The 15,017-nt window shown below is 42.7% G+C and overlaps 1 protein-coding gene across 1 annotated transcript in view; it reads right to left on the reverse strand.

Moving 5' to 3' along the window:
* Positions 1-15,017, reverse strand: part of LOC133653398 (collagen alpha-1(XX) chain) — a 91,233-nt gene that overhangs the window by 39,609 nt on the left and 36,607 nt on the right. Inside the window, exons 6-13 of the mRNA XM_062052614.1 lie at positions 10,878-11,063; positions 10,339-10,506; positions 5,336-5,455; positions 3,269-3,433; positions 1,673-1,831; positions 1,297-1,469; positions 1,073-1,202; positions 846-991 (exon numbers count right to left, since the gene is read on the reverse strand). Of these exons, the coding sequence (XP_061908598.1) occupies positions 846-991; positions 1,073-1,202; positions 1,297-1,469; positions 1,673-1,831; positions 3,269-3,433; positions 5,336-5,455; positions 10,339-10,506; positions 10,878-11,063 (1,247 nt within the window). The remainder of the gene's footprint in view (positions 1-845; positions 992-1,072; positions 1,203-1,296; positions 1,470-1,672; positions 1,832-3,268; positions 3,434-5,335; positions 5,456-10,338; positions 10,507-10,877; positions 11,064-15,017) is intronic.

Raw genomic sequence — 15,017 nt, forward strand, 5'->3', positions numbered from 1 at the left:
AGCTGGGGCTGATCATCCAATCACCTGCCATGCTTATTAGCAGCAGCCGGGCCGAGACACAGGGGTTGGAGTTGGAGTTATTGAGCAGGCGTGCACTGGACATTGCGAGAGACTGAAAAGTCACAGAGCAGAACTGAAAGGTTGGGTGTGTTTTCATGGCGTGTGTGCGCTGCCAAATAAAAATAAATTTCTAACACCAGACCTCCAGTACTACCTCCTGGGGCGCTCATTCGGCTTCTGCTCGGACCACAAACCCCTCCAGTGGCTTCACCGCATGAAGCATGCCAACGCGCGGATCACCGATTGGTATCTAGCTTTACAACCCTACAACTTCAGAGTGATCCACAGGCCTGGGGCGGGGTGTGTAAGGACCGGCCTCGAAGCACAGCTGGCAGGTGATTGGATTACCCAGCTGGGGCTGATCATCCAATCACCTGCCATGCTTATTAGCAGCAGCCGGGCCGAGACACATGGTGTTATTGAGCAGACTCGCACTGGACATTGCGAGAGACTGAAAAGTCACAGAGCAGAACTGAAAAGTTGGGTGTGTTTTTCTAGCGTGTGTGCGCTGCCAAATAAAAATACATTTCTAACACCAGACACCCGGGCTATCGTGGAGGTTTTTCGGCATCAGGGGGACCCACGGGAGGAAGACATCCACAAACTGATCATCTTTTATTATGTTTTATTTATTCATATACACTTTGTTGTACAGTCTGCTGCTAAAATGCATATAATAGATGATCAACAATGAAACTTAAGGCCTGTTGTATTGGATTTGGAGATAATGGTGGTGACAAATATGGTACAAAACTCATCCATCCTTATAGTCCTCGGGTACTCACCTCTTTGGCGTCGTCGGGCTCCCCGTGGTCCAGTGCCGAGTAGAGGACCATGTACTCTGTAGCCTCGGATGCCGCACCCCAGCTCACTCGCAGCGTGCTATAGGAGGTTGGAGTCACCTCCAGGCTGCTTGGCATGGAGAGTGGGACTGAGAAAGAGGAGAAACATCAGCAACTGCTGACAATACGAGGAGATATCGAAATATCACATAAAGCGGTGCCAGTCTCACATGTGGTGACAGTCCCTCTGAGTGCGAGGCCAACATCGTGCTCATACACTGGGAAGATGGACACATGATAAAGCGTCTGCGAGGCGAGGCCTTGGAGCAGCACGGAGGAATGTGAGCCGGCCAACACCACCTTGAAACCAAAAAGACGGTCAAGAAACAAGACAGGGAAATATAGCACATGTTGCCGCTTGAAAAGAGTCATGAAGCGACGTCAGATCTCCAACCTCCTGAGCACTTTGTCCCTCTGCGCTGTGGTAAACCACCCGGTACTGCTGGACAGGCTTGGCCGGGTTGGTCCAGTGTAACGTCACCTCTCTGGAGCCCAGCTCGGAGAAGCGGAGGTCAGTGGGACTCGGGTATGAGAGGACCGGGTCTACAGTGGGCTCTGCTTCTACGTCTGCAGCGGCAAACATTTTGTCTTATGTCGTACAAAATGTGTGATATTATCTCATACACCAGTTATAAAGTGTTCCAAAACACTCACGGGTTCATAAAAACATGAATGCTAATGTCTGCGAAAGTGTGTTTTCATGTGCTGGTATGTACAGGGTCTCAGTGTAAAAAATAATAGATTGAAAATATTTTTAAAAAGTGCCCTACGCTTTATGACGCCGCGATCTGCTATCCTCCCACACAGAATGTGCACCAGTCGGGTCACCAGTCTGCTGAGCAGAGGGAAGTCGTTGACGTTGTAGACGTTGAGGTCCACAGGCTCTGAAGCCACGTGTCTCAGCTCGGCTTCATCCGCGTTTTTCACTCCTAAATGAACACAACACGCTCATCAATGGACTATTATATTTCATATTTGTGTAGTATGATGTATACAACACGTTCCATCAAATATACTGTAATAAAAACAATTATATTTAACAGATATAAGTGTCCTTGTATTAACATTGACAAACTTATGACTATTTATGTATGCTGACATGTACAAAACCCAAAACCAGAGAAATTGACACGTTGTGTAAATGGTAAATAAAAACAGAATACAATGATTTGCAAATCCTTTTCAACTTATATGCAATTGAATAGACTGCAAAGACAAGATACTTAACATTCAAACTGGTAAACTTTATTATTTTTTGCAAATATTAGCTCATTTGGAATTTGATGCCTGGAAAATGATTAAAAAAGGCTGGCACAAGTGGCAAAAAAGACTGAGAAAGTTGAGGAATGCTCATCAAACACTTAATTGGAACATCCCACAGGCGAACAGGCTAATTGGGAACAGGTGGGTGCCATGATTGGGTATAAAAGCAGCTTCCATGAAATGCTCAGTCATTCACAAACAAGGATGGGGCGAGGGTCACCACTTTGTGAACAAATGCGTGAGCAAATTGTCCAACAGTTTAACAACAACATTTCTCAACCAGCTATTGCAAGGAATTTAAGGGTTTCACCATCTACAGTCCGTAATATCATCTAAAGGTTCGGAGAGTCTGGAGAAATCACTGCACGTAAGCGATGATATTACGGACCTTCGATCCCTCAGGCGGTACTGCATCAAAAAGCGACATCAGTGTGTAAAGGATATCACCATATGGGCTCAGGAACACTTCAGAATACCACTGTCAGTAACTACAGTTTGTCGCTACATCTGTAAGTGTGAGTTAAAACTCTACTATGCAAAGCGAACGCCATTTATCAACAACACCCAGAAACGCCACCAGCTTCGCTGGGGCCTAGCTGGTCTAAGATGGACTGATGCAAAGTGTAAAAGTGTTCTGTGGTCTGACGAGTCCACATTTGAAATTGTTTTTGGAAACTGTGGACGTCGTGTCCTCCGGAAGAAAGAGGAAAAGAGCCATCCGGATTGTTATAGGAGCAACGTTGAAAAACCAGCATCTGTAATGGTATGGGGGTGTATTAATGACCAAGGCATGGGTAACTTAAACATCTGTGAAGGCACCATTACATGCCAACTTAACTGGTTTTGGGGTTTGTAGATGGCCCAGTGCCTGCATGAACAGAACAGCCAATAAGGGCACAGTGAGGCCTCACAAGCCATGGTGCAGCGGAAGAATACATGCTGACTAAAAGTAAACAAATCGCAACGTGGATTCTAATGGCTCACATTTACACAAAAACGGCAGAAAAATCTATCCTTAAATGTTAAATTGACGCTGTACACTCTTCAACCACTTTTACAGCATTTTTAATACAAAGCCAACAATACCTCACGTTGAGCCTCACCTACAGCGATGATCTCCACGCCGCCATTCTTCAGGCGCTTTGCGGCCGCGATAGCATCGTCCTGAGATTTACCATCCGTCAGGAGGACCACAAAAAAGGGCGTGTCCGACCTGGCGCCTGACTCGGCTCTCATGTTCTCCTCCATGACGTGGAGCAGCGCCTGGCCTACAGATTAATGCATGTTGTGTAAAATGAATAATATAGTATTTAATAGAGTTTCAGAGGTCAATTCATGTTTTGTAGGTATTCAAAATGGTATTTTATATACCGGTAGTATCAGAGGTCAATTCATGTTTTGTAAAGTAGTTAATACACTATTTCATATAGTATTAGAGGTAATAGTATTGATAATTACAAAAAAGCTAGATAATTAATTAATGAATAAGGTGTGGGAGTAATTAAGTATCAATTCTTCCAATTCTTTTTTTGGAAATGAAAACTCTTATCAATATGTATGCTTTTAATTGTTATGTGTTTTAATTGTACAGCACTTATTCTATCTACTGTATGTGCTTAACTGTATTGCTATTTTTCTTTTTATTATTATTAAAATGTTTTATAAATGTTCAAAACAAACATGTCCGAAATACATTACTATACTCTACTCTTGAAGTCAATTCATGTTATATAAGTATTTAATATAGTATTTCACATAGTAGAAGAGGTCAAATCATGTTAGGTAAATATATTTGATTAGAAGTTCAAGTTCAAATTCATGTTATGTTAAGTATTTTATTACAGTATTTGTTCGTTTATTCATATAGTATTTTATGTAGTGTGAGAAGTCAATTTGTGTTTTTTTTCAAATAGTAATTTATGTAGGATAAGAGGTCAATTAAGTTAAAAGTTAAAGTTAAAAAAAGTTAAATTCATGTTATGTTAGTATTTAAGATAGTATTTTATGCAGTAGCATTGGTCAATTCATGTAAGGTAAGTATCTAAATTAGTATTCCATGCAATATCAGAGGTACATTCATTTAATGTTAAATATAATACACTATTTCATATAAAATCAGAGGTCGATTTGTGTTTTAAGTATTTAATATAGTATTTAATATAGTATGAGTGGTCAATTAACATTTTCTATTTCATATACAGTAGTATTTCATATAGTATCAGAGGTCAATTGAAGTTATGTTCGTATTTAATATAATATTCCATGCAGTGTCATTGGTCAATTCATGTTAAAATAGTATTTCATGTAGTATCAGAGGCAAATGCATGTCATGTTCAGTATCAATTACAGTATTTCATATAGTATCAGAGGTCAATTCATGTTTTGTAAGGATTCAATACAGTAGTATGAGTCAATTCATGTTTTCAATTTCATTGAGTATTTCATGTAGTATCAGAGGTCAACACATGTTATGTTAATATTGAATATAATATTTTACATAGTAGCAGAGGTCAATTTGTGTCATGTTAGTATTTAATATAGTATTCCATGCAGTATCACTGGTCCATTCTGTTAAGTATACAGAATATTTAAAATAGTATTTCATGTAGTATCAGAGGTAAATTCATGACATATTGAGTAATTTAATACAGTATTTCCTATCATATCAGAGGTCAATTTGTTTTATAAGTATTTCATATAGTATTTCATATAGTATCAGAGGTCACATTCCCTAAGTATTTAATATAGTATTTCACGTAAGAGGAGAGGTCAATTCATGTTTTCTATTTCATATAGTATTTTATGTAGTATGAGATGTCATTTCAAGTTGTGTTGTCATATACCTTGGTATTTCATATAGTATCAAAGGTCAATTCATGTTATGTCAGTATTTAATATAGTATTTCATGGAGAAACATTGGTTAATTCATGTTAGGTATGTATTTAAAATAGTATTTAATGTAGTCCATCCATCCATTTTCACCCTGTACAAGTCGAGGTAAATTAATGTTTTGTAAGTATTTAATATAGTATTGTATATAGTATCAGAGATAAATTCATGTTTTGTAAGTATTTGATATAGAATTTCATGAGTATGAGGTCAATTCGTGTATAGTGAGTATTGTAGTATTTCACATAGTTTTAAAGGTAAATTGATGTTTTGACATGACCTGTAAAAGTGTTTCCTCCCTTGTATCTGAAGTTTCTTACTGCCTCCACCAGCTGTTGTTTGGTGGTGAAGTTGTTGAGCTGCCATTCTGTACGAGGGTCTCCACTGTACTGAGTCAGGCCTGGAAGAAAAACACGTGCCTACCGTTACCACATCTTTTGTACATAGACTCGGTGCTCATGTAGTTACAAGAGTACTATGTATTTACAAGCTGAGTACTGTGTATTTACAAGCCGAGTACAGTCAGTGTGTTTACAAGAGTACTGTAGGCTTTGTGCTTTATGTCATTCAGTTTATTAGTATGAAGCGAGGTGGTGGTTACCATTAATAAGAATGGCAGGGCCAAGCTCTACCAAGTGTACTCGGCCAGGAATGTGTCCCATCAAACATACAAACCAAACTTAGGGCGTCCAATCTCTGGTGTGAATTAATATTAATCATAAAAATAATAAATAATTACTGGTAATGTAATTGTTTAAGTCATTATTCATATTATATTTATATATGCACCTTATTGCTTTTTTATCCTGCACTACCATGAGCTAATGTAACGAAATTTCGTTCTTATCTGTACTGTAAAGTTCAAATTTGAATGACAATAAAAAGGAAGTCTAAGTCTAATATTAACAATGTCACACATAGTTTTGCAGATGTGTGATGATACTTGATAATCATACTTGCCAACCCTCCCGATTTTCCCGGGAGACTACCGAATTTCAGTGCCCCTCCCGAAAATCTCCCGGGACAATCATTCTCCCGATTTCCACCCAGACATCAATATTGGGGGCGTGCCTTAAAGGCACTGCCTTTAACGTCCTCTCTCACCTGAAACCTTCACCCCTTAACAGCCGCATGCTGTCTAGGCGTCCGCTTTTCCTCCATATGAACAGCGTACCGGCCCAATCACATAATAATGTAGCATTGGACGGGTTTAACAATGATCTTTACTCGAAGATGTCAAGAAATGCTGACACGTTGTATGATCTTTAAACTGGTTTAGTGATAACGCAAGGCATACTTGGTGAACAGCCATACATGTCACACTGACGGTGACCGTATAAACAACATAGACTTAGACTTAGACTTAGACAAACTTTAATGATCCACAAGGGAAATTGTTCAACACAGTAGCTCAGTTACAATGATGGAAAGGACAATGCAGGTATAAATAGACTAATATAGCTATAAAAAAATCTAACATATATACGAATATATACATAATATGTGTACAGAGTAATGTATATACAGATATATTATATTATGTCTATAACATATATACAATATAAACCAATGACCATGTACAATATTACAGTATATACAGTCTATATGACAGCAGCAGCATAAAATAGAGAATAGGTCCAGCAGGAAATAGAAAATAGACATTATAAACAAAGAGAAGTAGCTAACATGTCAGGTGTCAGGTAATAGGCAGATATCATCTATTGCTGTATGGCGAGTGATTATACAGCTGGATGGAGTGTGGAATGAAGGAGTTCTTGAATCGCACAGTGCGGGAAGGAAGTTGAAGGAGCCTGTTGGAGTATGAACTCCGCTGTCCCTTAATTGTCAGGTGGAGTGGATGGGCAGGATTGTCTATGATGGCCAGCAGTTTGTCCAGTGACCTCCTGTCCGTCACTGACACAAACACCTCCAATTGCGTGCCAATAGTTTGGCCGGCTTTCCGTATCAGATTATCAATCCGGTTTGAGTCCCTTTTGCTGGTGCTGCTCCCCCAACAAACCACTGCAAAGTGCAGTGCACTGGCCACAACAGACTGATAAAAGATCTCCAACAGCTTGCTGCACACATTGAATGACCTAAGCTTCCTCAGGAAAAAGAGTCTGCTCATGCCCTTCTTGTAAACAGCTTTGCAGTTGTCCTTCCAGTCCAGTCTGCTGTTCAAGTGGACTCCCAGGTACTTGTACTGCTCCACTACTGCCACCTCCCGGCCCTGGATCTTGATGGGCTCCACCGGGGTCACTCTCTTCCTGAAGTCGATGACCAGCTCCTTGGTCTTGTCCACATTAAGGACCAGATGGTTCGCCTGAGACCACTCCACAAAGTCAGGGATCAGTGTCCTGTACCCCAATTCCCGTCCCTCTCCGATACACCCGACCACAGCAGAGTCGTCAGAGTATTTCTGCAGGTGGCAGGACCTGGAACTATACTGGAAGTCTGAGGTGTACAGGGTGAACAGGAAAGGAGACAGGACGGTCCCCTGTGGAGCACCTACACCACTGACCACAGTATCCGACACGGAGCTCCCCAGTCGCACAAACTGGGGCCTGTCAGACAAGTAATCAGTGATCCAGGAGACAATGGATGAACTGACACCCATCCTGAGCAACTTGTCACTCATCAGAATTGGCTGAATGGTGTTAAAGGCACTGGAGAAATAAAAAAAACATGATCCTCACAGTGCCCTTCCCACCATCCAGGTGAGAGTGAGCATGATGCAGCAGGTAGATAACAGCATCGTCCACTCCTACATGGGGCTGATATGCAAACTGTAGAGGATCCAGGGAAGGAGCCACCAGTGGCCTCAGCTGATTCAGCACAAGTATCTCGAGGACCTTCATGACCTGGGACGTCAGGGCTACAGGTCTGAAGTCATTTGAGCTCGATGGGATGGGCTTCTTGGGCACTGGCACTATGCAGGATGTTTTCCATAGCACTGGTATCCGTTCTAGCTTCAGACTCAGGTTGAAGATGGAGTGCAGGATCCCAGTTAGCTGAGCAGCGCAAGTCTTCAGGACCCAGGGGTTGACTCGGTCAGGGCCTGCTGACTTAGCTGGATTGACTTTCTCCAGCTGCCGTCTTACAAGTCCAGGTGTCAGACACACCGGGCTGGCTTTCTCAGTGGGGGTGGAAGTGGGGGAGGGGAGAGAGGGAAAAAAACGTCTGTGGCAGGTAAAAGAGAAGGAGGGGGAGGTGAGGTGTGAGAACAGGAGTAGTGGGGGGAGGGCCAGTAAGGGGTGCGTTGCTAAATCTGTTGAAAAACAAATTCAGCTCGTTGGCTCTATCAGCAGTTTGGCTTTATTGTTGAAGCCTGTGATGGCCTTCATACCCTTCCAAACCTCACGAGTGTTGTTTTGTTGGAGTTTAGCTTCAAGCTTCCTTCTATAGGCATCTTTCCCTTCTTGAAGATTAACTTTGAGCTGCCACTGAATCCTCTTCAACTCATCCCGATCACCGGATCTGAAGGCTGGCTTCTTTTTATTTAGCAGCACCTTTAGCTGGCTGGTGATCCAGGGCTTGTTATTTGGGTAACAGTGGACAGTTTTTGTCGGGATGATGGAGTCCTCACAGAAATTTATATAGTCAGTGATGCAGTCTGTGATTTTGTTGATATCTGTCCCGTGAGGCTTACAGAGTACTTCCCAGTCTGTAGTCTCAAAGCAGTCTTGTAAGGCTATGCCTTCCTCAATACTCCTCATTTGCACTGATTTAGTTGAGATGGGCTGCCTCCTCACAGCAGGAACGTAATGAGGTGTTAAAAGCACCAGATTGTGATCAGACCGTCCCAGGGGGGGCAGGGCAGTGGCTCTGTATGCATCTTTTGAATTAGCATACAGTAGGTCCAGAGTTTTATTTTCTCGTGTTGCACAGTGTACATATTGATGGAACGTGGGTAAAATAGAGTCCAGAGAAACATGATTAAAGTCACCCGAAATGAGAATGAGGGCATCGGGATGTTTGGTCTGTTGCTTAGCAACAGCGGCGTGAATGGTGTCACAAGCAGCAGTTTCGTCAGCAGAAGGAGGAACATACACTCCAATGAAGATTACAGAAGTAAATTCCCTTGGCAAATAATATGGCCGAATTCCAACAGCCAGAAGTTCAATGTCCGGCGTACAAACACACTCCTTTACAGTAATATGAGCAGGATTACACCACCTCTCGTTCACCAAGATGGCAATCCCTCCGCCTTTTTTCTTACCGCTCAGGAGTGTGCTTCTATCCGCCCGTGAGGTTGTGAAGCCGGGTAGAGACGCGCTGTGGTCCGGGAAGTTCGCGTGTAGCCAAGTCTCCGTAAAGCACATGATGCTGCACACGGCGTACTCCTTTTGAGTTCGGACGAGCCCAAACAATTCGTCCATTTTGTTCGCCAAGGACCGCACGTTCCCCATGAGGACCGAGGGGATTGCAGGCTTAAATTTCCTTCTGCGCTCCTTCATCTTTATGCCGGCACGGCGTCCCCTGCGCTTTTTCCGTAGTTCCATGGGAAGGTCCGGCCGCGTTCCCCATAGCGCTGGTAAGGAGAGCGCAAACAGCTCCTCGCGTGTGTAAACAAAAGGTCTACTGCTCCGCTGATCAAAGCCAAACACAAAACGGCCCGAAAAGAAAAAGAAAAGTAACGAAAACACACAAAAACGCCCAAGAACCATAATTAGTGGTTTATGGAAGGTAAGAGATTAAAAAAAGGCAAGAAAAGTTAAGAATAATACCAAAAATAAAGTAAAATGAAAGGAATTCAAAGGAGCTACTGTGATGTGCTGCCACTCTTCCAGGCGCACTCAATGCTTAACTTTAACACTGTTACAAATATGCGCCACACTGTGAACCCACACCAAACAAGAATGACAAACACATTTCGGGAGAACATCCGCACCGTAACACAACATAAACACAACAGAACAAATACCCAGAATCCCTTGTAGCACTAACTATTCCGGGACGCTACAATAACATCTACGGCTTTTGGAGCTCAGTGCACAACTGCACACACAACAAGAAGGAGACGAAGCAGAAGAACAAAGAAGAGACATGGCGACGAAGAGTAAGAAGAAGAAATACGCTTGCAAGTTCCAAAATGATTGGAAAAAGAATTGAATTTCATCCAGAAAAGCTCGAAGGGGAAGGGGTATGCTGCCTGCACCTCAACCCCGCCCCCAACACCCCCCATCTCCCGAATTCGGAGGTCTCAAGGTTGGCAAGTATGTTGATGATGCACAATGTTACCTGTAAAGGTGAAGTCAACTGTAAAGTTATCACACGTCTCACCAATCTGAACGTGGTTGGGTCCGATGCGAAAGGGCGTCATCAGTCCCTCCAAGAAGTCCCGGACTCGCCTGAAGTTTGTGCGTCCGATGCTCCATGAGCCGTCCACCAAAAACACGATGTCTGCTGCGGCCTCAGTGTCGCACTCGAACGGTTTCCTCGGAAACGCCCCTTAAATAGAGTTGGAATACAGAAGGGACTTTTCACTGAAACTTTTATTATTGAGAAGAGTACACCTTTGCTCATTGGAATGATATTTAGATGAAATGCAGCACACACGTGTCAGCATGACGTGTGCATGAACACGAGTTCCTCCTCCTTCGTGTAAATGCATGTTCCCTTGAAGTACAGATGACAAACGCGCCCTGCAGCTCAACATCACAGCTTTTCATTATCCTTTCGTGTAAACACTGTCATCACTGTCTGCTCTCAAGCCTCTTTACGTCCACACAGAGCTGCTACAATCATGCACCAGTAAGCCTTTAATATTCATCTGACATGTTCCTGACTACAAGATGTAGAAACGTAGGACTGAGTGTTACCTGGAAGTGTCTGAGTAGGAGCAGGTATCTTCTGAGGTTTCTCCTCGCTCTGTTTGCCCGCTGTGGTCTTCTGCTTCTCCTTGTTTTCCACTTTGGAACGGTCTTTCTTCCTCTTCCACTTGTCTTTGGGGGACTTGTCTGGGGCCTCGTAGGGGGCCGTGGGGGAAGGTTCCGTAGATGTTGGCTCTGGTACAGCGAGGCAATAGTGGATTATAGGATACATGTTTTGATGATTGTCACCTTTAAGAGGAACTGCACATATGCGTTTCTTTTTTACGCATTGTAATTCCAGGGATGTGAGAACCCTTTGAGGAAAAAAAGGGGAAAATTGAGAAAAGACGAGGGAAATTTCTGTGTTGCCAAGCAAACCCCAAAATAAGATTTTGAAAATCCAGACTACATTTCCTGCAAATGGGTGCATTTCTATATGGCTAGGTGACATCATATGCAAATACTGTGTTAGCTTTCACTGTTATGCTGATGACACCCAACTCTACATGCCCCTAAAGCTGACCAACACGCCGGATTGTAGTCAGCTGGAGGCGTGTCTTAATGAAATTAAACAATGGATGTCCGCTAACTTTTTGCAACTCAACGCCAAGAAAACCGAAATGCTGATTATCGGTCCTGCTAGACACCGACACCTATTTAGTAATACCACCTTAACATTTGACAACCAAACAATTACACAAGGCGACTCTGTAAAGAATCTGAGTATTATTTTCGACCCAACTCTCTCGTTTGAGTCACACATTAAGAGTGTTACTAAAACGGCCTTCTTTTATCTCCGTAATATCGCTAAAATTTGTTCCATTTTGTCCACTAGCGACGCTGAGATCATTATTCATGCGTTTTTTACGTCTCGTCTCGATTACTGTAACGTATTATTTTCGGGTCTCCCTATGTTTAGCATGAAAAGATTACAGTTGGTACAAAATGTGGCTGCTAGACTTTTGACAAGAACAAGAAAGTTTGATCATATTACGCCTATACTGTATATACATTTATATACCTGTATACATATGTACCTACTGTATATATATATACTCCTATACTGGCTCACCTGCACTGGCTTCCTGTGCATTTATGATGTGACTTTAAGGTTTTACTACTAACATATAAAATACTACACGGTCTAGCTCCCTCCTATCTTGCCGATTGTATTGTACCATATGTCCCGGCAAGAAATCTGCATTCAAAGAACTCCGGCTTATTAGTGATTCCCAGAGCCCAAAAAAAGTCTGCGGGCTATAGAGCGTTTTCTATTCGGGCTCCAGTACTCTGGAATGCCCTCCCGGTAACAGTTAGAGATGCTACCTCAGTAGAAGCATTTAAGTCCCATCGTAAAACTCATTTGTATACTCTAGCCTTTAAATAGACCCCCTTTTTAGACCAGTTGATCTGCCGTTTCTTTTCTTTTCTGCCCCCCTCTCCCTTGTGGAAGGGGGGGCACAAGTCCGTTGGCCATGGTTGAAGTGCTGGCTGTCCAGAGTCGGGACCCGGGGTGGACCGCTCGCCTGTGCATCGGTTGGGGACATCTCTGCGCTGCTGACCCGTCTCCGCTCGGGATGGTCTCCTGCTGGCCCCACTATGGACTGGACTCTCACTATTATGTTAGATCCACTATGGACTGGACTTTAACAATTTTATGCTAGACCCACTCGACGTCCATTGCATCCAGTCTCCCATAGAGGGCGCGGGGGGTCACCCACATCTGCGGTCCTCTCCAAGGTTTCTCATAGTCATTCACATTGACATCCCACTGGGTTGTGAGTTTTTTCTTACCCTTATGTGGGCTCTGAACCGAGGATGTCGTTGTGGCTTGTGCAGCCCTTTGAGACACTTGTGATTTAGGGCTATATGAATAAACATTTATTGATTGATTGATATATCTAACATTTCTACTTTTTACCTTTAGACTTATTCTCATCAACCAACGTCTTTTGGCTGTCTTTTAGACACTTATACGTCCCACGTAATGTACCACAGAATTTTTTGTTTTTTAGTAGATGATTTACTAACATTGATAATGTTTTGTAAAAAATCTCATTTGGCAACTCTATCCTCTAACCACGCCCCCTTCGGGTAATATACTACTGGTGTTGTGACCTCTATTTACATCCGTCACGTCAAATATATACCTTGTCGCTGGCGACTATTAAATATTCTACAACTACAACACAACAGTGTTCGGATCATAATCATCCAAAAACGATTAGCAGCAAAGTGGACAGCTGTCAGCGTTGTGGCTCGGAGAGCGAACAACTAGCAAGCTTGTTACAGTGCCCCCGATCATCTCCCCACTCATGGAGCGTTTTGGCATAAGGAACAGCGAATGAGGCTGAGGCGAGCTTTCAACATATTTTGTTGAGGTAGTATTTTTAATGATATTTCATAAAAAAAAAAAAAATGCAGAAATGATATTTTGCTGCGAAAATGAATGTTTAAAAAACGGGGCTTTGCGTTATTTTGCGAAATTAACATGCCCGTAATTCGTAAAATACGGCAAGTACGAGGTGGCTAACAATGTAGTTAATTGGAGTATTCCATTGCAAACATAGGGCTCTCTAAAAACATCCAAAAAACCACCAGCAATACTCTATTTACATCTCATGACCTGAATATTACCTAAGTATTTGTCACGGTCCGGGCACGCGTCAGTGCGCATTTATCTGCGCGCAGCTCCAAGAGCGCGCAAAGCGCTCCCCAGACCAGCGGCAGCGAACAGCTGCAATCAATCGCTGGCAATCAGCACACCTGGGACTGATGAGGGCGAGCTGAATAAAGACCAGTGGACCCAAGCATCCTGGCCGGAACTTAATCCTGTTACGTTGTAAGCATCCCGTGTCTGGCTTCCCTCCGCATTCTGGATCTCTCCCTGTGACTTCCTTGATCCCACGTCTCATGCCCTTTTGTGTTTCCCGCAGTGCTTCCCGTGTCCTCCATCTTTGCTTCCCATGTCCTCCATATTTGAGCCTCGACTCTCTCTGGACTTTGGACTGCCTCCCTCGATCCTCGACCCCCGCTTGGACACGGACCTTCTTCGTCCCCGCTATAGCCCCCGACTTCCTGCCTGCTCACGGCCATACGAGCCTGCTAAGACCCTTTTGGACTCTTCTATCGCCCAACAGTCACGGTAATACACCACAATTAATTCCACACACCACATACACTTTTGGATCTAGTTCACACTCCATTTCCTTAGTTTATATTATTATTGTTTGATTATTATATATATATAGTGACTATATATATATAATAAATACATAGAGCTATATTGCCCCCTTGTGGTTATGTGCTGTCACAACTCCTCCTCCAACCATAACAGTATTAGCGATATTGTTATTATAAGCGCTACCGCAGAGGAACTAGTTTTAGGTAGGTAACTAGCTTATTCTGCGACATTGACATATTGAGCCACTGAGCTGCTGCATCGCCTCTGAATCAGTGAAAGTTAATTCTAGATTACAAATCGTGCCTCTCACCTGGATAGCAGAAGGTTGTTGCCATAAACCGAGAAGTTGCTCAACTGTGACGTCCAACTTAGAACCAGAGATGGCGAGAAAGACACGAAAAGGCGCTCTTTTGCAACACCTTCTTTTAAACCCTTTTTGAGGATTATGATTAATTCTTAATCTAAACCCGAAAATATAAACATCCCGTCAGTCGGCATCCCAGTGAGAGCAAATACTGTACAGTAAGGGATTGTTTTATTGAGTTCGTAGTTTGTATTTCTTGATTAGCACTTAGCAATACTGCTATATGATACTTAGTGTTTCACTAAAACTTAATCTTTTTAGCACGTAGCTAGCTCATCGTCCTTATATTCAGGCTAGTATCATCAATTGTTCCAAAGTTGTCTTTGTTGTCCCCAATGAAGTCTGCATGAGTAGTAGTGTTGTGGTTGGAGGGAAAAGCGAACGTTGCGATGTGTCTGTGAAATGAATGTGCCGCCAAATGAGCAAAATAGGTAAATATTACATATTATTATGAATGTGCATGATACCACATGGCATATATACTTACAGCATGTATATAAAACACTGATGGAGGTTTTTGGAGGTTTTTTAGAACGCTTTATAGGCGACTCCGGTTGGCTCCATTGTTAGCTGACTTTTGCTAATGTTTATCTACTAGTTA

The sequence above is a fragment of the Entelurus aequoreus genome, linkage group LG07 (genome assembly GCF_033978785.1).
Source record: "Entelurus aequoreus isolate RoL-2023_Sb linkage group LG07, RoL_Eaeq_v1.1, whole genome shotgun sequence".
NCBI classification, from domain to species: domain Eukaryota; kingdom Metazoa; phylum Chordata; class Actinopteri; order Syngnathiformes; family Syngnathidae; genus Entelurus; species Entelurus aequoreus.